Below are 16,636 nucleotides of genomic sequence, written 5' to 3'. Positions count from 1 at the left end.
AAACAAAAAAATCAGTAAATTCAACACCGCAAATTTCATGAAAACCATTAATCTACAGATCCAAGTAACTCAAAAAACCCCAGGTAGAATAATTGCAAAGGGATCCTAAACACATTACAAACAAAAGAGAAAACAGCAACGAAAAAAAAAATTAATCACAATTAACGGCTGACTTCTCATCAGAAACACTTAAAGCAAGAAAGAAGTGGGATGACAATCTACTAAAAGGAAAAGTCAAATAAGAATTCTATACCCAACAAAATAAAGGCAAACAGTCATGAACGACCACATACTGTAGAATTTCATTTATATGAAATATCCAGAATAGGAAAATCTATAGAGACAAAAAGTAGATTTATTTGCTATCTAGGGCTGTGGGGTTTGGGGACAGAATGGGGAGTAACTGCTAATGGGTACATAGTGCTTCTTTTTCATGTGAAAATGTCCTAAAATTGACAGAGGTAGTGATTGCACAACTCTGTAAATATACTAAAAACTACTGAATTTTACATTTTAAATGAGTAAATTGTATGGTATGTGAATTATATCTCAAAAAACCTGTTTTTTAAAAATGGCAAAATCAAGATATTCTTAGATCAATGAACACAGAGAAATCACAGCTGAAGACCCGTCTTACAGTAAATACTAAGGAAAATTCTTACAGACTGTAAGGAAATGACACTAGACAGTAACCTGAATTCACAGGAAGAAATTAAGAGTGCCAAAATTGGTAAATTTCTAGGTAAAAACAAAGAACTGTATAAATATATATTTCTCTTTAATTCTCTTATTTCTTTAAAAATAAGACTGTATAAAACGATAATTGTAACATTCTGTTGTTGAGTTAATAACAAATGTAGATATAATCTATACTACACAGAGAACACAAAGGAAGGGAAGGTAACGGAGCTATACTGGAGCAAAGTTGCTGTATTATACTGGATTTAAGTCAATATTAACCTGTAGTAATTAGCATGCACATTATAATCCCTAGATCAACATTTTAAGAATATAATTTAAGAAACATAGTTTTAAAAAATCATAGAAATTTAAATAGTACACTGAAAAATAGTTTTTAAAAAAAGGCAGCAAAGACGGGAGAAAAAAAGACCTGAAACATAAGAACAAAGTGCAAAATGGCAGATATAAATCTAACCTTATCAATAATTACATGAAATGTGAGTGGATTAAACACTGCAATCAAAAGCAAAGACTGCCAGTGCAATCAGGCAAGAAAAGGAAATAAAAGTATTCATACTGGAAAAGAAGTTAAATTATGTCTATAAGCAGATGACATAATCCCATATGTAGAAAATCCTAAGGAATCCACAAACTTTTAGAATAAATGAGTTCTGTAAGGTCACAGGATATAAGATCAGTATACAAAAATATCTGCATTTCTATATACCAGCAGTGAAAAATCCTAAATGAAATTATCTATAACAGCATCAGAAAGAATAAAATATTAATAATTTAACAATAAAAGTACAAGATTTGTACACTGAAAACTACAAAGCATTGGTCAGGGAAATTGAAAATCTAAATAAATGGAGAGATATTCTGTGGTGATGGACTGGAAGACATGTTAAGATAACATACTATTCAAAGTGATCTACGGATTCAATAAAATCCCTATAAAAATTTCAGCAGGCTTTTTTTTTGTGGAAACTGACAAGCTAATCCCAACATTTATATGGAAATGCAAACGACCCTTAATAGCCAAAAGAATTTTTGAAAAGAACAAAGTTAAAAACTTACGTGTTGATTTTGAAAGCAGATTTGGGGTTGCTTGGACTTTGGGGTGGGAACAGGGACACACTGCAAATGGGCATAAGGATCTTTAAACAATGATGGAAATGGTCTATCTAAACTGTATTGTGATGATGGTTGCACAACTCTATAAACTTACTAAAAATCCCTGAATTTTACACTAAGTGGGTGAATTTTATGGTATACAAATTGCACCTCAATAAAGCTGTTCAAAAAAGATCCTACATGAATGTTCAGACTCTTTATTCATATTAGCCAAAAGCTGGAAACATTTCAGATGTCCTTCAACAAGAAAATGGCTTATAGGACGAAAAGAACTTAAAAGAAAAAAAAGAAAAATCCAAAGAAAGAAAAATTCAAAGATAATGCGTAAAACTAACTAGATAAAGCAGAGACTAGGGATAGTGAGACCACTTAGGAGACAACTACAGAAGTCTAAATAAAGGTTTTGAGGGTCTAAATTAAATAGTAATGAAGAAGGATAGATGTAAAAGGGCAGAATCATGGGTCATTGGCAATGACTAATAATAAACAACAAAAATGGCTAACATTTATTGAGCACTTACTATATACCAAGCATTGTATTAAGTATAATACTTAAGTCATGTCACTGTCACAATTCTATAAAGTACTGTTGTCCTCTATTACAGACAGATATACTGAGTTTGGAAAAGTTATGTAAATTTACCCAAAGTTATAGACATGGAAAAGTGAACAGCTACTGTGTATGTGTGTTTCAGTACCAGGGGTCAGGGGGAAGAAATGACAAATGATTGTGAGGTCTTGGATCCCCAGCCTCATGATCATTTCTCAAGTAACTGTGTGATCTTGGTAATTTTGTTATTTTAGGGAATGAAAAACAATCTCACTCCCAGGATCTGGCATCGATACGGCTTTTTATTTTATGAGCAGTTACTAAAAATATGAAATCATGGGAATTCCCTGGTGGTCTAGTGGTTAGGACTCTGAATGTTCACTGCCGAGGGCCAGGTTCAATCCCTGGTCAGGGAACTAAGATCCCACAGCCACTGGGTGTTGATAAAATAAAATAAAATAAAGTAAAACAAAATAAATAAAAGTTATAATTAGAAAAGTTTTTAATAAATAAATAAATAAAAATACTAAATCAGGAGTCTTTTTCACAATTTCCAAAGAGTCAACAAATCTTTAGCATAATCATATACCTTTCTTCCATATGGTTTTTCTACCATATTGCTGTCACTGTCAGAATTTTCACTCTGCACTGGTTTTGTGAACCCAGATTTGGGCATCTTATAGCTGTTCAACTAGCTTCTTCTTTTATCAGTCTTCTCATCCTGGATCTGCAAAGAATGGATATATAAGGATTATTTGTATACGTATGCAATAAAATCTACTTAAAGTTTATGCACCACAATTAGTGCAATTTGGTTTCTTCCATGTCTCTATAAGATAATTTATTTTCTCAGAGAGGCTATCCTAGCCTAAAGTAAGTTTTCATTTAACAATTTGAGCTTCTAATTAAAGTTCTCTTGCTCAAGTCCATTCAGTTTGTCACTGAAAAGAGAACTGCTTTTATATTTCTTCCCATCTTCTCTAGACTAGTACCTAACCTCCAGCTTTTTGGGTAACCAGCAGCAGTCCAAGTGGAGGCAAAGTGTTTGTCACCCCACCCAGCATGGCTCCAGTGGCAGGAGCTCCTAACAGATTCTCTGGTAGTTCTGCATTGGTCTGGAAATTATTCCTAAAGACTCAACCAAGAACTTGATAGGTGTGATCAGTAATTTTACAACGAATTCTATTTTAAGTTAAATTAAGCCCTTACTACTTAAAATCCCCAGAGTGGTTTATTTTCATTCACTGAACCCCCAGACATCCCCAGGTATTCCGTCACTTTATCAACCTATTCACTGATTTAATCCTTATCATACTGTACTGTAATTATCACTTTACATATCATTTTCTTTCCAACTTGTTTAGCCTTCTGTCTCCTCCTCTACAAGCTGATTTAATAGGTCAAAGAGCCTCTTACAAGCTCTTTTTTTTCTCTTAGAAGTTTTTGCTTAAGAGATCCAGAAAAAATTCCAAAATGTGGGTTTTATATATAAAAGGGGTAGCCATGAGGCTAGACCTGTGTTGCTGTCTGATGACCTATTAGTCACACATGGTTGTTGAAAGTTAAATTAATTAAAGTTGGTACCACACTACATAGTGCATCTGTGTAGTCTGCACTATTATCTTACTCTATGACCACAGGAAGCTCTACTGCACAGCACTGGGCTAGACAGGCTGCTGGCCAACAGGAACAGGACCAGGGCCACAACAAGAAGCACAATGACTGACAAGCCTAATTTTAACTACTTCATGCTATAAATTTCCTATAAATGGGTATCATAGATATAAGTAAGCTACATTCTAGGACCTATATGAATTATTAAAACTCAGACATCCTGAACAGAAAATTAGTAAAATCTATATTCTTCAAATTGTTCTACTGGTGCTTTAAAATCTGTTTGGTTTCAATAGAAACAAAACCAAAAAACCCTTAAATGAACTGAGATAATTGATAAATTATTAAAACTAGTTTATATTAATCTGAATGTAGCCAAATTAGAGTATACTGCAACATAAAAAAAACTGCCACAGTTCAAATAGTTCAAATCTTTCATTTTATAGAGGAGGAAACAAACTTGAAGAAACAAAGGAAAAATTTTGACACTACACAGAAGAGGCAAAGTTTCCCTTGGGGTCATTTAACTGTTTCTACTATTACCATATAAACGGATTCATTTAAACTTAGTACTGTCCTCAAAGCCAGCCCTATGCAAAGCTTACAGAGTTAGAGTTACAAGTCATATATAAAGAGAAAAATTCTGACTCAGAAGCAAAACCGAGGTGCATAATATCTACAAGTATCAACCTAGGTGACACTATGAAGATGAAGCAGTTATCTCCTTTTGTAGACCAAGCAAAACAAGTCACTGGTGAATGAAGAACTGTCATGAATATTTTTGGAGAAAATTAAACGTGGCAATAATATTATATTAATAGACTGTATGTTTAAAAAGCTTGTATTATTTTTCAATAACTGTACTTGGGGCTTCCCTGGTGGTGCAGTGGTTTAGAACCCGCCTGCCAATGCAGGGGACACGGGTTTGAGCCCTGGTCTGGGAAGATCCCACATGCTGTGGAGCAGCTAAGCCTGTGGGCCACAACTACTGAGCCTACGCTCTAGAGACCACGAGCCACAACTACTGAGCCTGCGTGTCTAGAGACTGTGCTCCGCAACAAGAGAAGCCACTGCAGTGGGAAGCCTGTGCACCTCAAGAAAGAGTAGCCCTGGCTCGCAGCAACTAAAGAAAGCCTACACGCAGCAACAAAGACCCAACGCAGCCATAAATAAATAAATTAATTAATTAATTAAAAAAAATAATAACTGTACTTGGAAAATTTTAGCACTAACAAAACTCACAAATGGATTTTTAAAATATCACTTCATTCAACAATGTACTTAATAAATAATTAGGTTCTGGGCCCAAGATATATACTGTAATCCTTAGAACAATCAATGCACAAAGAGATGATCAAAATCACATTGGTTAAATTAAACTTGAATATTTAAAAATGTACAAATAACCCAACAGAAGGCAGAAAAAGAGATACTGAGGAATGAAAAACAGAAGGAACAAACAAAACAATAATAAAATCATAGACCTAATCCAAACATAGCACTAATTATATAAAATGCAAATGTTAAACACACCAATTAAAAGACAGATTGTCAGAGAAGAGAAAAAAAATGACCAAACTATACACTAACAAGAAATTCACTTCAAATATAATGGTATGAGTAGGTTAAAAGTAAAAGAATGGAAAAAGATATGCCATGCAAGCATAATCAAAGGAAAGCTGGAGTAACTGTATTAATATCAGACAAAACAGATCTCAAAGCAAAGAGAGACATTACATATTTATATACTGATAAAAGGCCCAGTTCACTAAACAGGTATGTAACTAGCAACAGAGTTTCAAAGTACAGGAAGCAGAAACCAACAATACTGACAGAAGAAATAAACCAAATTGATAGTTACAGCTGGAGACTTCAACTACTCTCTCAGTAAGACAGAAAATCAACAAGGATATAAAAGAACTAAAAAAATGCCATCAATTTGAATTGACTGGATCTAATTGACATTTACAGAAAAATCTGCACAACAAACAGAATACTCATTCTTTTCAAGGACACACATAATATTCACCAGGCTAGGCCACATCATGGATCATAAACAAACATTAATAAAATTAAAATCATACAAAGTTTGTTCTCACACAACAAAGAAATTAAACCAGAATCAGGGCTTCCCTGGTGGCGCAGTGGTTGAGAGCCCGCCTGCCGATGCAGGGGACGCGGGTTTGTGTCCCGGTCCGGGAGGATCCCACATGCCGCGGAGCAGCTGCGCCCGTGAGCCATGGACGCTGAGCCTGCACGTCCGGAGCCTGTGCTCCGCAGCGGGAGAGGCCGCGGCGGTGAGAGGCCCGCGTACCGCAAAAAAAAAACCCAAAACAGAATCAATTATAGAAAGATAACAATAATATATCCAAATTAAAAAACAAAGAAAAATCAATGAGGCTAAAAACTGGTTTTCTAAAAAAAAAAAAAATCAATAAAATTTATAAACCTCTTAGCCACACCTATTAGAAATAAGACAGAACACATTACAAACTTTATACAAATAAATTCAACGAATTAAATGAAACAAATTCCTTGAAAGGCACACACTACCAAAGCTCACTGAAGAAAACAATCTCAATAACTCAATACTTATTAAAGAACTTGATTTCATATTTAGAAACCAAGAAAACCCAGATGGCATCAATGGTGAATTCTACGAAACACATATGCAGAAGAAATATTACCAATTCTATACAAACTCTCCTGAAAAGGAAAGAGAACATATTTTATGAGGCCATCAATACCCTGATAGCAAAACAGAATAGTCTCTTACAAGAAAACTACAGACCAATATACCTCATAATCATAACAAAATCGTCAACAAAATATTAGTAAATCAAATCCATCTTTATAAAAAAGGATAATACATCATGACCAAGTGGGATTTATACCAGAAACTTGAGGTCAGTGTAATGTTTGAAAATCAATCTATGTAATTCACTGTATTAACAGACTAAGAGACATAACCATTTCAACAGATATAGAAAAAGCATTTGATAAAATTTAATACCCGTTAATGACAAAACTCTCAGCAAACTAGTACTAGAACAGAATGTGAATGCTTTCTTTCTCTCCTAAGGTCAACAATGAGGCAAGGATGTTCGCTCTCATCACCCCCCCCCCCCAGCTTTACTGAGGTATAACTGACAAACAAAAATTGTATATAGTTAAGGTGTACAACGTGCCAATTTGATAAATGGATACATTGTGAAAGGGTTATTAGCACAATCAAGTTAAGTACCATCTCCTCACATAGTTAGCATTTTGTGTGTGTTGAGACCGCTTAAAATCTACTCTCAGCAAATTTAAAGTATATAATACAGTATTATTAACCACAGTCACCATGCCGTACACTAGGTCCCCAGAACTTACTCGTCTTATAACTGAAAGTTCATACCCTTTTACAGTGTCTCCGCATTTCCCCTACTCCCAAGGCTCTGGCAACCACCACTCTACTCCCTGCTTCTGTGAATTCAACATTTTTAGATTTCACATCTAAGTGAGATCACACAGTATTTATCTTTCCGTCTGGCTTATTTCACTTATTTAGCATGTCCTCCAGGTTCAACCCTGTTGTGACAAATGGCAGGATATTCTTTTTTTTAATGGTTAATATCCCACTGTAAATGTATATACAGTTGACCATTGAACAACACAGGTTTGAACTGTGAGGGTCCATTTGTATGTGGATTTTTTTTTCTTTTTAAATTTATTTTTTGGCCACACTGTGGGGCTTGTGGAATCTTAGTTCCCCGACCAGGGATTCAACCCAAGCGCCCTACAGTGAAAGCGCCCGAGTCCTAACCACTGGACTGCCAGGGACTTCCCAAGGATTTTTCTTTTTTTTTCAATAAATACATACTACATTACTACATGATCTGTAGTTGGTTGAATCCAAGGACGTGGAACTGCAGACACAGAGGGCCAAATGTAAAGTTACACGCAGATTTTTGATTGCACACAGGATTGGCGTCCCTAACACCCACATTGTTCAAGGGTCAACATTTTCTTTAATCATTCACCCATCAACAGACACTGAGGTCGATACTATACATTGGCTATTGCAAACAATGGTGCAATGAACATGGGAGTACAGCTAATTATAATTTTATTTCCTTTGGAGATATACCTGAAAGTGGGATTGTTGGGTCAGATGGCAGTTCTTTTAATTTTCTGAGGAACCTCCATACTGTTTTCCATAGTGGCTACACCAATTTACATTCTTACCAACAGTGTGCAAGGGACCCTTTCTGCCACACCCTTACCAACTCTTACTATCGCCTTTTTTTTTTTTTTTTTTTTTTTTTTTTGCGGTACCCGGGCCTCTCACTGCTGTGGCCTCTCCCGTTGCGGAGCACAGACTCCAGACGCAAAACCTCAGCGGCCATGGCTCACGGGCCCAGCCGCCCCGCGGCATGTGGGATCTTCCCGGACCGGGGCACGAACCCGCGTCCCCTGCATCGGCAGGCGGACTCTCGACCACTGGGCCACCAGGGAAGCCCTCGCCTGTCTTTTTGGTAACAGCCATCTTAAGAGGCATGAGGCATATCTCACTGTGGTTTTGACTTGCATTTCCCTTGTGATTAGTGATGTTGTACAACCTTTTAATATACTTAGCCCTCTGTATGTCTTCTTTGGAAAAACGTTCAGGTCTTTTGCCCATTTTTTAGTCCTTTTTTCTTTTTTTTTTGCCATTGACATGTATGGGCTCCATATATTTTTTGGATATTACCCCCTTATCAGATGTATGTTTTGCAAATATTTTTCTCCCATTCCACAGGTTGCTTTTCATTTTGTTTCCTTTGCTGTGCAAAATATTTTTTATTTGAAGCAGTCCCACTTGTTTATTATTGTTGCCTGTGCTTTTGGTGTCATATCCATAAAATCACTGTTAAGACCAATGTCAAGGAGCTTTTCCCGATTTTTTTGGTAGGAATTTTATGGTTTCAAGCCTTGCATTTAAGTTTTTAATCTATTTCAAGTCAACTTTTGTGTATGATACGAGTCCAATTTCATTCTTTTGCATGTGGATATACACTTTTCCCAGCACCAATTACTGAAAAAACTATCCTTTCCCCATTTTGAGTTCTTGTCAAAGATTAGTTGACTGTATTACGCATGGGTTTATTTCTGGGTTCTTTATTCTGTTCCACTGATCTCTCTTTTTATGCCAGTACCATACTGTTTTGATTACCATTGCTTTGTAGTTTGAAACCTGGAAGTGTGATGCCTCTAGCTTTGCTATTCTTTCTCAAGACTGCTTTGGCTATTCAAAGTCTTTTGTGGGGCTTCCCTGGTGGCGCAGTGGTTGAGAGTCCGCCTGCCGATGCAGGGGACACGGGTTCGTGCCCCTGTCCGGGAAGATCCCACATGCCGTGGAGCGGCTGGGCCCGTGAGCCATGGCCGCTGAGCCTGCGCGTCCGGAGCCTGTGCTCCACAACGGGAGAGGCCACAACAGTGAGAGGCCCGCGTACCGCAAAAAAAAAAAAAAAAAAGAAGTCTTTTGTGGTTCCACATGAATTTTAGGATTATTTTTCCTACTTCTGTGAAAAATACCATGAGAATTTTGATAGAGATTGCATTGAATCTGTAGACTGCTTTTGGTAGTATGGACATTTAATAATATTAACCCTTCCCGATCAATGAACACATTGGATTTCTATTTATTCATGTCTTTAATTTCTTTCATCAACATCTCATACTTTTCAGTGTACAAATCTTCTACCTCCTTGGTTAAATTTATTCCTAGGTATTTTATTCTTTTTGATGCTATTATAAATGGGATTTTTCCCTTAATTTCTTTTTCATAAAGTTCACTGTTAGTGTATATAAATGCAATTGCTTTTCATATGTTGATTTTATATCTGGCAACTTTGTTGAATTTATTATTAGCTCAATAATTTTTTTGGTGGAGTCTTCATGGCTTTTTATCATGTTATTTACAGAGACAATTTAACTTCTTCCATTTTGATTTGGATGTCTTTTCGTTTTCTCGCCTAACTGCTCTGGCTAGGACTTACAGTACTATATACTGAATAGAAGTGGTGAGAGTGGACAAGCTTGTATTGTTCCTGATTTTAGAGGAAAAGCTAAGTTTCTCACTGTTGACTGTGATGTTACCTGTGGGTCTGTTATATATGGCCTTTATTATATTACATTCCTTCTATACCCTAACTTGTTAGGAGTTTTTATCATGAAAGGGTGTTGAACTTTGTCAAAAACCTTTTCTGCATCTATTGAGGTGACTGCACCACTTCTATTCAAAACTGTACTTACTGATGGCCCTAACTAGTTCAATAAGGCAAGAAATAAAAGGTATGTAGCTTAGAAAGGAAGAAGTAAAGCAGGTTTTATTTCTGGATGACATGATCATCAATGGAGACAAACGCAAGGTATCTATAAAGAGGCTACTAAAACTTATAAGTAAGTATAGAAAGGACAAAGGATACACAGTTGATACATGAAAATTTTGTTTCTATATACTAGCAACAAAAAGTCGGATACTGGGCTTCCCTGGTGGCACAGTGGTTTAAAGTCTGCCTGCCGATACAGGGGACACGGGTTCGTGCCACGATCCAGGAAGATCCCACATGCCGCAGAGCGGCTGGGCCCGTGAACCATGGCCGCTGAGCCTGCGCGTCCGGAGCCTGTGCTCCGCAATGGGAGAGGCCACAACAGTGAGAGGCTCGCGTACCGCAAAAAAAAAAAAAAAAAAAAAAAAAGTTGGATACTGAAATTAAAATATAACTCACAATAGTATCAAAAATAATAAATTTTTAGAGATAAATATAACAAAATTTAAGACTACATAGTGACAAAAAACACTGCTAAAAGAAATTAAAGACCTAAATAAATGGATATACTATGTTTATATGGATTAGAAGACTCAATAAGAGATCAGTTCTCCCCAAATCGATTTATAAATTCAATGCGATCCTAGTCAAAATCTCAGTATGCTTTTTTTTTTTTTTTATGGTACGCGGGCCTCTCACTGTTGTGGCCTCTCCTGTTGCGGAGTACAGGCTCCGCATGTGCAGGCTCAGCGGCCATGGCCTACGGGCCCAGCCGCTCCGCGGCATGTGGGATCCTCCCGGACCAGTGCACAAACCCATGTCCCCTGCATCAGCAGGCGGACTCTCAACCACTGCGCCACTAGGGAAGCCCCTCAGGATGATTTTTTAATAGAAACTGACAAACTGTTTCTAGAATGTATATGAAAATGCTAAGGACCTAAAAAAGTCCAAATAATTTTGGGAAAAAAACAAATTCATGGACTTACATTACTTGATTTCACTATAAAGATACACTAAGCAAGACAGTGTTTACTGGTATAAAGATAGATTTACAGATTAATGGGACAGAATGCAAAGTCTAGTCTAGAAATAGACTTGTACATGTGTCCAACTAAGTTTCAAAAGTGCTGCCCATGCAGTTCACTGAGGAAATTCCTTTCAACAAATGGTGTTGGAACAACTGTGTCTCCGTATGCAGAAAAAAACAAAAAACCAAAACTTTGACTCTTACCTCACTCCATAGAGAAATATTACCTCAAAATGCATCATATACCTGAATGTATAAAGTGAAGTTATATGTTTTCTAGCAGAAAACATGGGAGAATATTTTAGTGATCTTGGGTTAGACAAAGATTTCTTAAATAGGCTATGAAAAACAGAAACTATAAAGGAAAAATATGGATAAGTGGGACTTCACAATGCAAACTGTTGCTCTTTAAACGACATTGTTAAGCAAATGAAAATCAAGTCATACAGGGAGAAAATACTTGCAAATTATGGCTTTATAAAGGACTTATATCCAGAATATATAAATAAATCTTACAAATCAGTAAGAGGATAATCCAATTTTAAAAGGAACAAAAGATTTAAACAGTTCATCAAAGAATATTTAATTAATGGCAAATAAGCACAGAGAAAGATGCTCAACCTCCTTAGTCATCAGGAAAATAATGAGATGCCACTATACATCCATGAGAATGGCTAAAATTAAAGAGAAGGAAGACCAAGTGTTGTTGAAGGTGTAGAGGAACTGGAACTCTCATATATCGCCAAGGGTTAGGAGGAGAGACAAAGTAGCACAGCCGCTTTACAAGTGAGAATAGTTGGTGGTATCTTCCCATGGCTAAGAAGAATTATTCTTTTCTTCCATCATTTGTATGATAGTCTTGGTGACTACTACACTGCTTGTTTTTCAACCTCCTTGCCCTAAGACTGCAGAGAGGCACCAATACTTGTTAACGGCCAACCATCTGCAAGCTCTATGACAGACTTTGCTATCTAACAGCTAAAGGAAACAGTTAAAAGCTTTGATTCTGCCTTTGCAAAGGTGTTTCTTCCTTTACAATAAATACATTCTTGCTCCTTACAGATCAAGGACTCTATGTATTCATCTAACAGCAGCTCACTTCCAGGTTTGACAGTCCATGAATGTATGCTATTACATTCAAGGGTTTTTCACTCTTATTTAGCCACAGCAGTAAAATATATCTTCTTCTAAAACGAAGTAACCCAGCAATCTCTTGGTTTTTTTGTTTTAAATGGCATTCCTGTTTGTGACCATTCAAGGGATACTAAAAAAAAATATTTTTAATAGTATTGCTATCTGAATAATTTTGTTTGTAATGAAGGTAAAATATTCTAGTTGCTATTCAGAGGTACCAAGTTAGCATACACAGGTACATCAAAAACTCTAGTGTATACCACATGTAAAGTAGATAGCTAAGGGGAAGCAGCTGCATAGCACAGGGAGATCAGCTCGGTGCTTTGTGTCCACCTAGAGGGGTGGGATAGGGAGGGTGGGAGGGAGACGCAAGAGGCAGGAGATATGGGGATATATGTATAGCTGATTCACTTTGTTATACAACAGAAACTAACAAGCAATTATACTCCAATAAAGATGTTAAAAAAAAAACTCTAGTGTAAACTGAACATCATCTGGATAAAGAAGTTGCATATATGCCATTTATATTTTTAGTATAAGCACATTAAGAATTAAGAACCAAGGTGTCTTTTTTTTTTTTTTTAAATGTCAGTTCATTGGTTTATTTATTTTTGGTTATGTTGGGTCTTCGTTTCTGTGCGGGGGCTTTCTCCAGTTGCGGCGAGCGGGGGCCACTCTTCATCGCGGTGCACGGGCCTCTCACTATCGTGGCCTCTCTTGTTGCGGAGCACAGGCTCCAGATGTGCAGGCTCAGTAGTTGTGGCTCATGGGCCTAGCTGCTCCACAGCATGTGGGATCTTCCCAGACCAGGGCTCGAATCCGTGTCCCCTGCATCAGCAGGCAGATTCTCAACCACTGTGCCACCAGGGAAGCCCAAGGTGTCTTTTTAAACTCAGTCAAAATTACACCAAAAACTTACTAAATTTCTTTCACAGTGGGGAGTAATGGATGGGTGAATACTTCTGGCTGGTTAATATCATTATCTTAAACCATCTATATATTCAGTGTCGTTTTCCACTGTTCCTCCTTCCTACGTGCATGCTACTCTCAAAAACACACTTAGAAATTTCACAGCTCTCTAATGGTCACAGAATCTGTACTTAATACCAGTTAACTCACATCATTTGATTATTAGTCAAAAAAATCGAACCCATAACAACTTAAACTTATCAAGCAAATAAACGCTAGTGGCCCCAGAAGTCCTCGATGATAAAAATTTTCCCACAGTGCTACACATTTAGTAGGCCTGAAACAGACTCAAGAATCTGTACTTTCAATAAATAGCCCAGTGGTCTATATCATTAGAAAAGCTTGAAAAACAAATTAAATGAGGGAGCAATTTTTTTTTTTTTTTTGCGGCACGCGGGCCTCTCACTGCTGTGGCCTCTCCCGCTGCGGAGCACAGGCTCCAGACGCGCAGGCTCAGCGGCCGTGGCTCACGGGCCTAGCCGCTCCGCGGCATGTGAGATCTTCCTGGACTGGGGCACGAACCCGTGTCCCCTGCATCGGCAGGCGGACTCTCAACCACTGCGCCACCAAGGAAGCCCGAGGGAGCATTTTTAATGATATAAAAGATCTCAAAAAATTTGCTTAAGCTAATTTAAAATAGGGGATTTCCCTACCATATTAAACACAATGTGCATGTATGTGGGTGTGTGGGGTACCATCTAATTTAAAAATAAGCACATTAGGCAGCCTGACAGTCTCATTAAAAACAAAAAACATTTTACTACCATTTCCTTTTTTCATAGGATAACTCTTTGGGAGACTATCTTAACTTACAATGAAATGGATTCTAAAGAGCATTCAAACACCGTTATACCTATTTAGTTTGTTCCTCTACTGACTGTGAGTTATGCCATAAACACTCCATAGCTTTCTTCTCCTAGATTTATCTGTTTCCATTTTTTATGGCAAGTTTATAGAGCAACTATTAGTTTCTTGTCACTGCCTATGAATTATAACATTTAATACTGGCTTCCCTGGAAGTCTATTTTCTCCTCTAATCTAGACAGAAAATTTTTTTCTTAGTTATTGCCTTCTGTATGTTTTTAAGTTTGAAATAGTCTCAACAGAAGCTTAGAAACTGTAGTTAATATCTGTCCCTCTTTTTTTTTTTTTTTTTGCGGTACGCGGGCCTCTCACTGCGCAGGCTCAGCGGCCATGGCTCATGGGCCCAGCCGCTCCGCGGCATGTGGGATCTTCCCGGACCAGGGCACGAACCCGTGTGCCCTGCATTGGCAGGCGGACTCTCAACCACTGCGCCACCAGGGAAGCCCCTTTTTTTTTTTTCTCTGTCCCTCTTTTAGATAAGTAGAAAATGATTTAAGTTTTACCCAATTCTTTACATTTAAATACAACTTTAAACAGTATTTTCTAAACTGATTTTTCAAAGCCTCCTTCACTGAGACCTCTAGAAACTGCTTTTGATGCTGGGGCAAGGGGTAAACATACAACTGGAAGAAAACTACTGTATCTCAAATCTCTTGACCTGTGTAAGGCGGTGAAAAAGATCTCACCATCCATTTACCTTATCAAATTCTTTTTTCTAGTATGAAAAAAAAATCGTTCTACAAGCAAATTCTCTTGGATTATACATGCATTTTCTTTAGCAAAAGAAGTCTGACCAATTCACTTCTGAGAAACAATGGACCATTCATTTTGGGGGGACACAATGCATGCATGCCCAGTAAGTCCAGTTATTGGAAATCTGCCAAATACTACTGTTGATAAAAATGTACATCACAACATAAAGTTTAACCAAACAAGTATAACAAATTTAACCAAAAACATCAGACTCAAACACAACTAACTCAAGATAAGAATGGTGATACAAACAGATAAGCATCCTTCTTGAAAGCTGAGGTAACTGCAATGATGCCAAGTTTTGCTTGCAGGTCAGACTTCTCAGTATAGTAACTAATTTGACTCTTCAGTAAACATTAATAAGTTGCTCTTTTTTATTTATGAATTGCCCGTTATTCTAAGGCTAACGATTTGTAGAAAATTTTTTCTTCTTAGCATAGAGTACAAAATCACCCATAGGAAGAGGCCAAACTTTGTTAAGATACTTTGAAAAGCTACTCGAAATAAACCTTGGGACCATGTCTGTGGAGAAAAACTACCCAACATGTCAAAGGAGGGAAGGTTAAGGGAAAAAAGGAAGAGAGAGAAGACAGGAATGAGAGAAAAAAACACCTCTAGTTGGCAGTACAGCTGGAGGAGAACTTCGGAGAACAGAAACAGGTAACAGAATTTAAGAAGCTGTATGCTATGGTAAAAATCTACAGAAATGTTCCTCTAAGAATTAAAGAAAAGTCTGTATTTTGAGATCACTTCATAGCCTTTCAGCCTTCAGTGAGCACTAGACCCTCAGGATCAATGCTTTAAACACTACTTTATTCTGTAGTCACTCTATCTTCCAACTATAAGTCTGACTTGAAAATTCTTCATAGGGGGATCACAATCCACTAAGTTTTTGTCTTTCGCTTCCATCTACAAAACAAGAAGGGATCAAACTCCAAGTGTGCCAACAAGTCTTTCCCAACTAAGCGATCAGATATACTTGGCTTTACCACAGCTCCGGAGTTACTTGGCAATGAGTACTCCTCCTTTAAGAATGAATTTTTACCACGGTAGTGGGGGCAGGAAAAGAGATAACTTTCCTACGACTGAGCTAAAATAAGCAGAAGTTAAAAAAAAAAATCAGAAAACAAAGCAAAACAAAACCCCCAAGAGAAAACAAGCAGAACAAAGTCACTGACACCAAAACTTGGTAATGGATAAATACAGACTGTACAGATTAAAAACACATTAAAATTTACCTGAAATATAACACAGATGCAACAAACTGACAGTTTATAAAATGCTTTCTTTCCCTCACTTCAACCCCAAGTTGGCTTTTAAATTAAAGATGATCAATCTGTGTTGGCATTATTTGTACCTTTGATGAGGTGCTCCTTGATTGACATTACTCCTTCTACAACATTTCAATTTACTCAAAATATGCTGTTCTTTTAGGCTCATGCCACTTGGTAATTCAAACTTGCTTGATTATCAGAAGCAAAGCAGAACACTTTTTTAAAGATACAGACTCTAGGGCTTCCCTGGTGGCGCAGTGGTTGAGAGTCCGCCTGCCGATGCAGGGAACATGGGTTTGTGCCCCAGTCCGGGAAGATTCCACATGCCGCGGAGTGGCTG

At 37.3% G+C, this 16,636-nt stretch overlaps 1 protein-coding gene across 4 annotated transcripts in view; it reads right to left on the bottom strand.

Annotated features, from left to right (window-relative positions):
* Positions 1 to 16,636, bottom strand: part of ANKRD12 (ankyrin repeat domain 12) — a 115,253-nt gene that overhangs the window by 80,913 nt on the left and 17,704 nt on the right. For all 4 annotated transcript variants that reach the window (XM_082853437.1, XM_082853440.1, XM_082853438.1 and 1 more), the window contains exon 2: positions 2,955 to 3,092. In XM_082853437.1, coding sequence (XP_082709563.1) covers positions 2,955 to 3,041 — 87 coding nt within the window. In that variant the 5' untranslated portion in view covers positions 3,042 to 3,092. The remainder of the gene's footprint in view (positions 1 to 2,954; positions 3,093 to 16,636) is intronic.

This window comes from Leucopleurus acutus, assembly GCF_964270905.1.
Source record: "Leucopleurus acutus genome assembly, chromosome: 13".
NCBI classification, from domain to species: Eukaryota; Metazoa; Chordata; class Mammalia; order Artiodactyla; family Delphinidae; genus Leucopleurus; species Leucopleurus acutus.
This window is presented reverse-complemented; position numbering and strand designations above follow the sequence as displayed.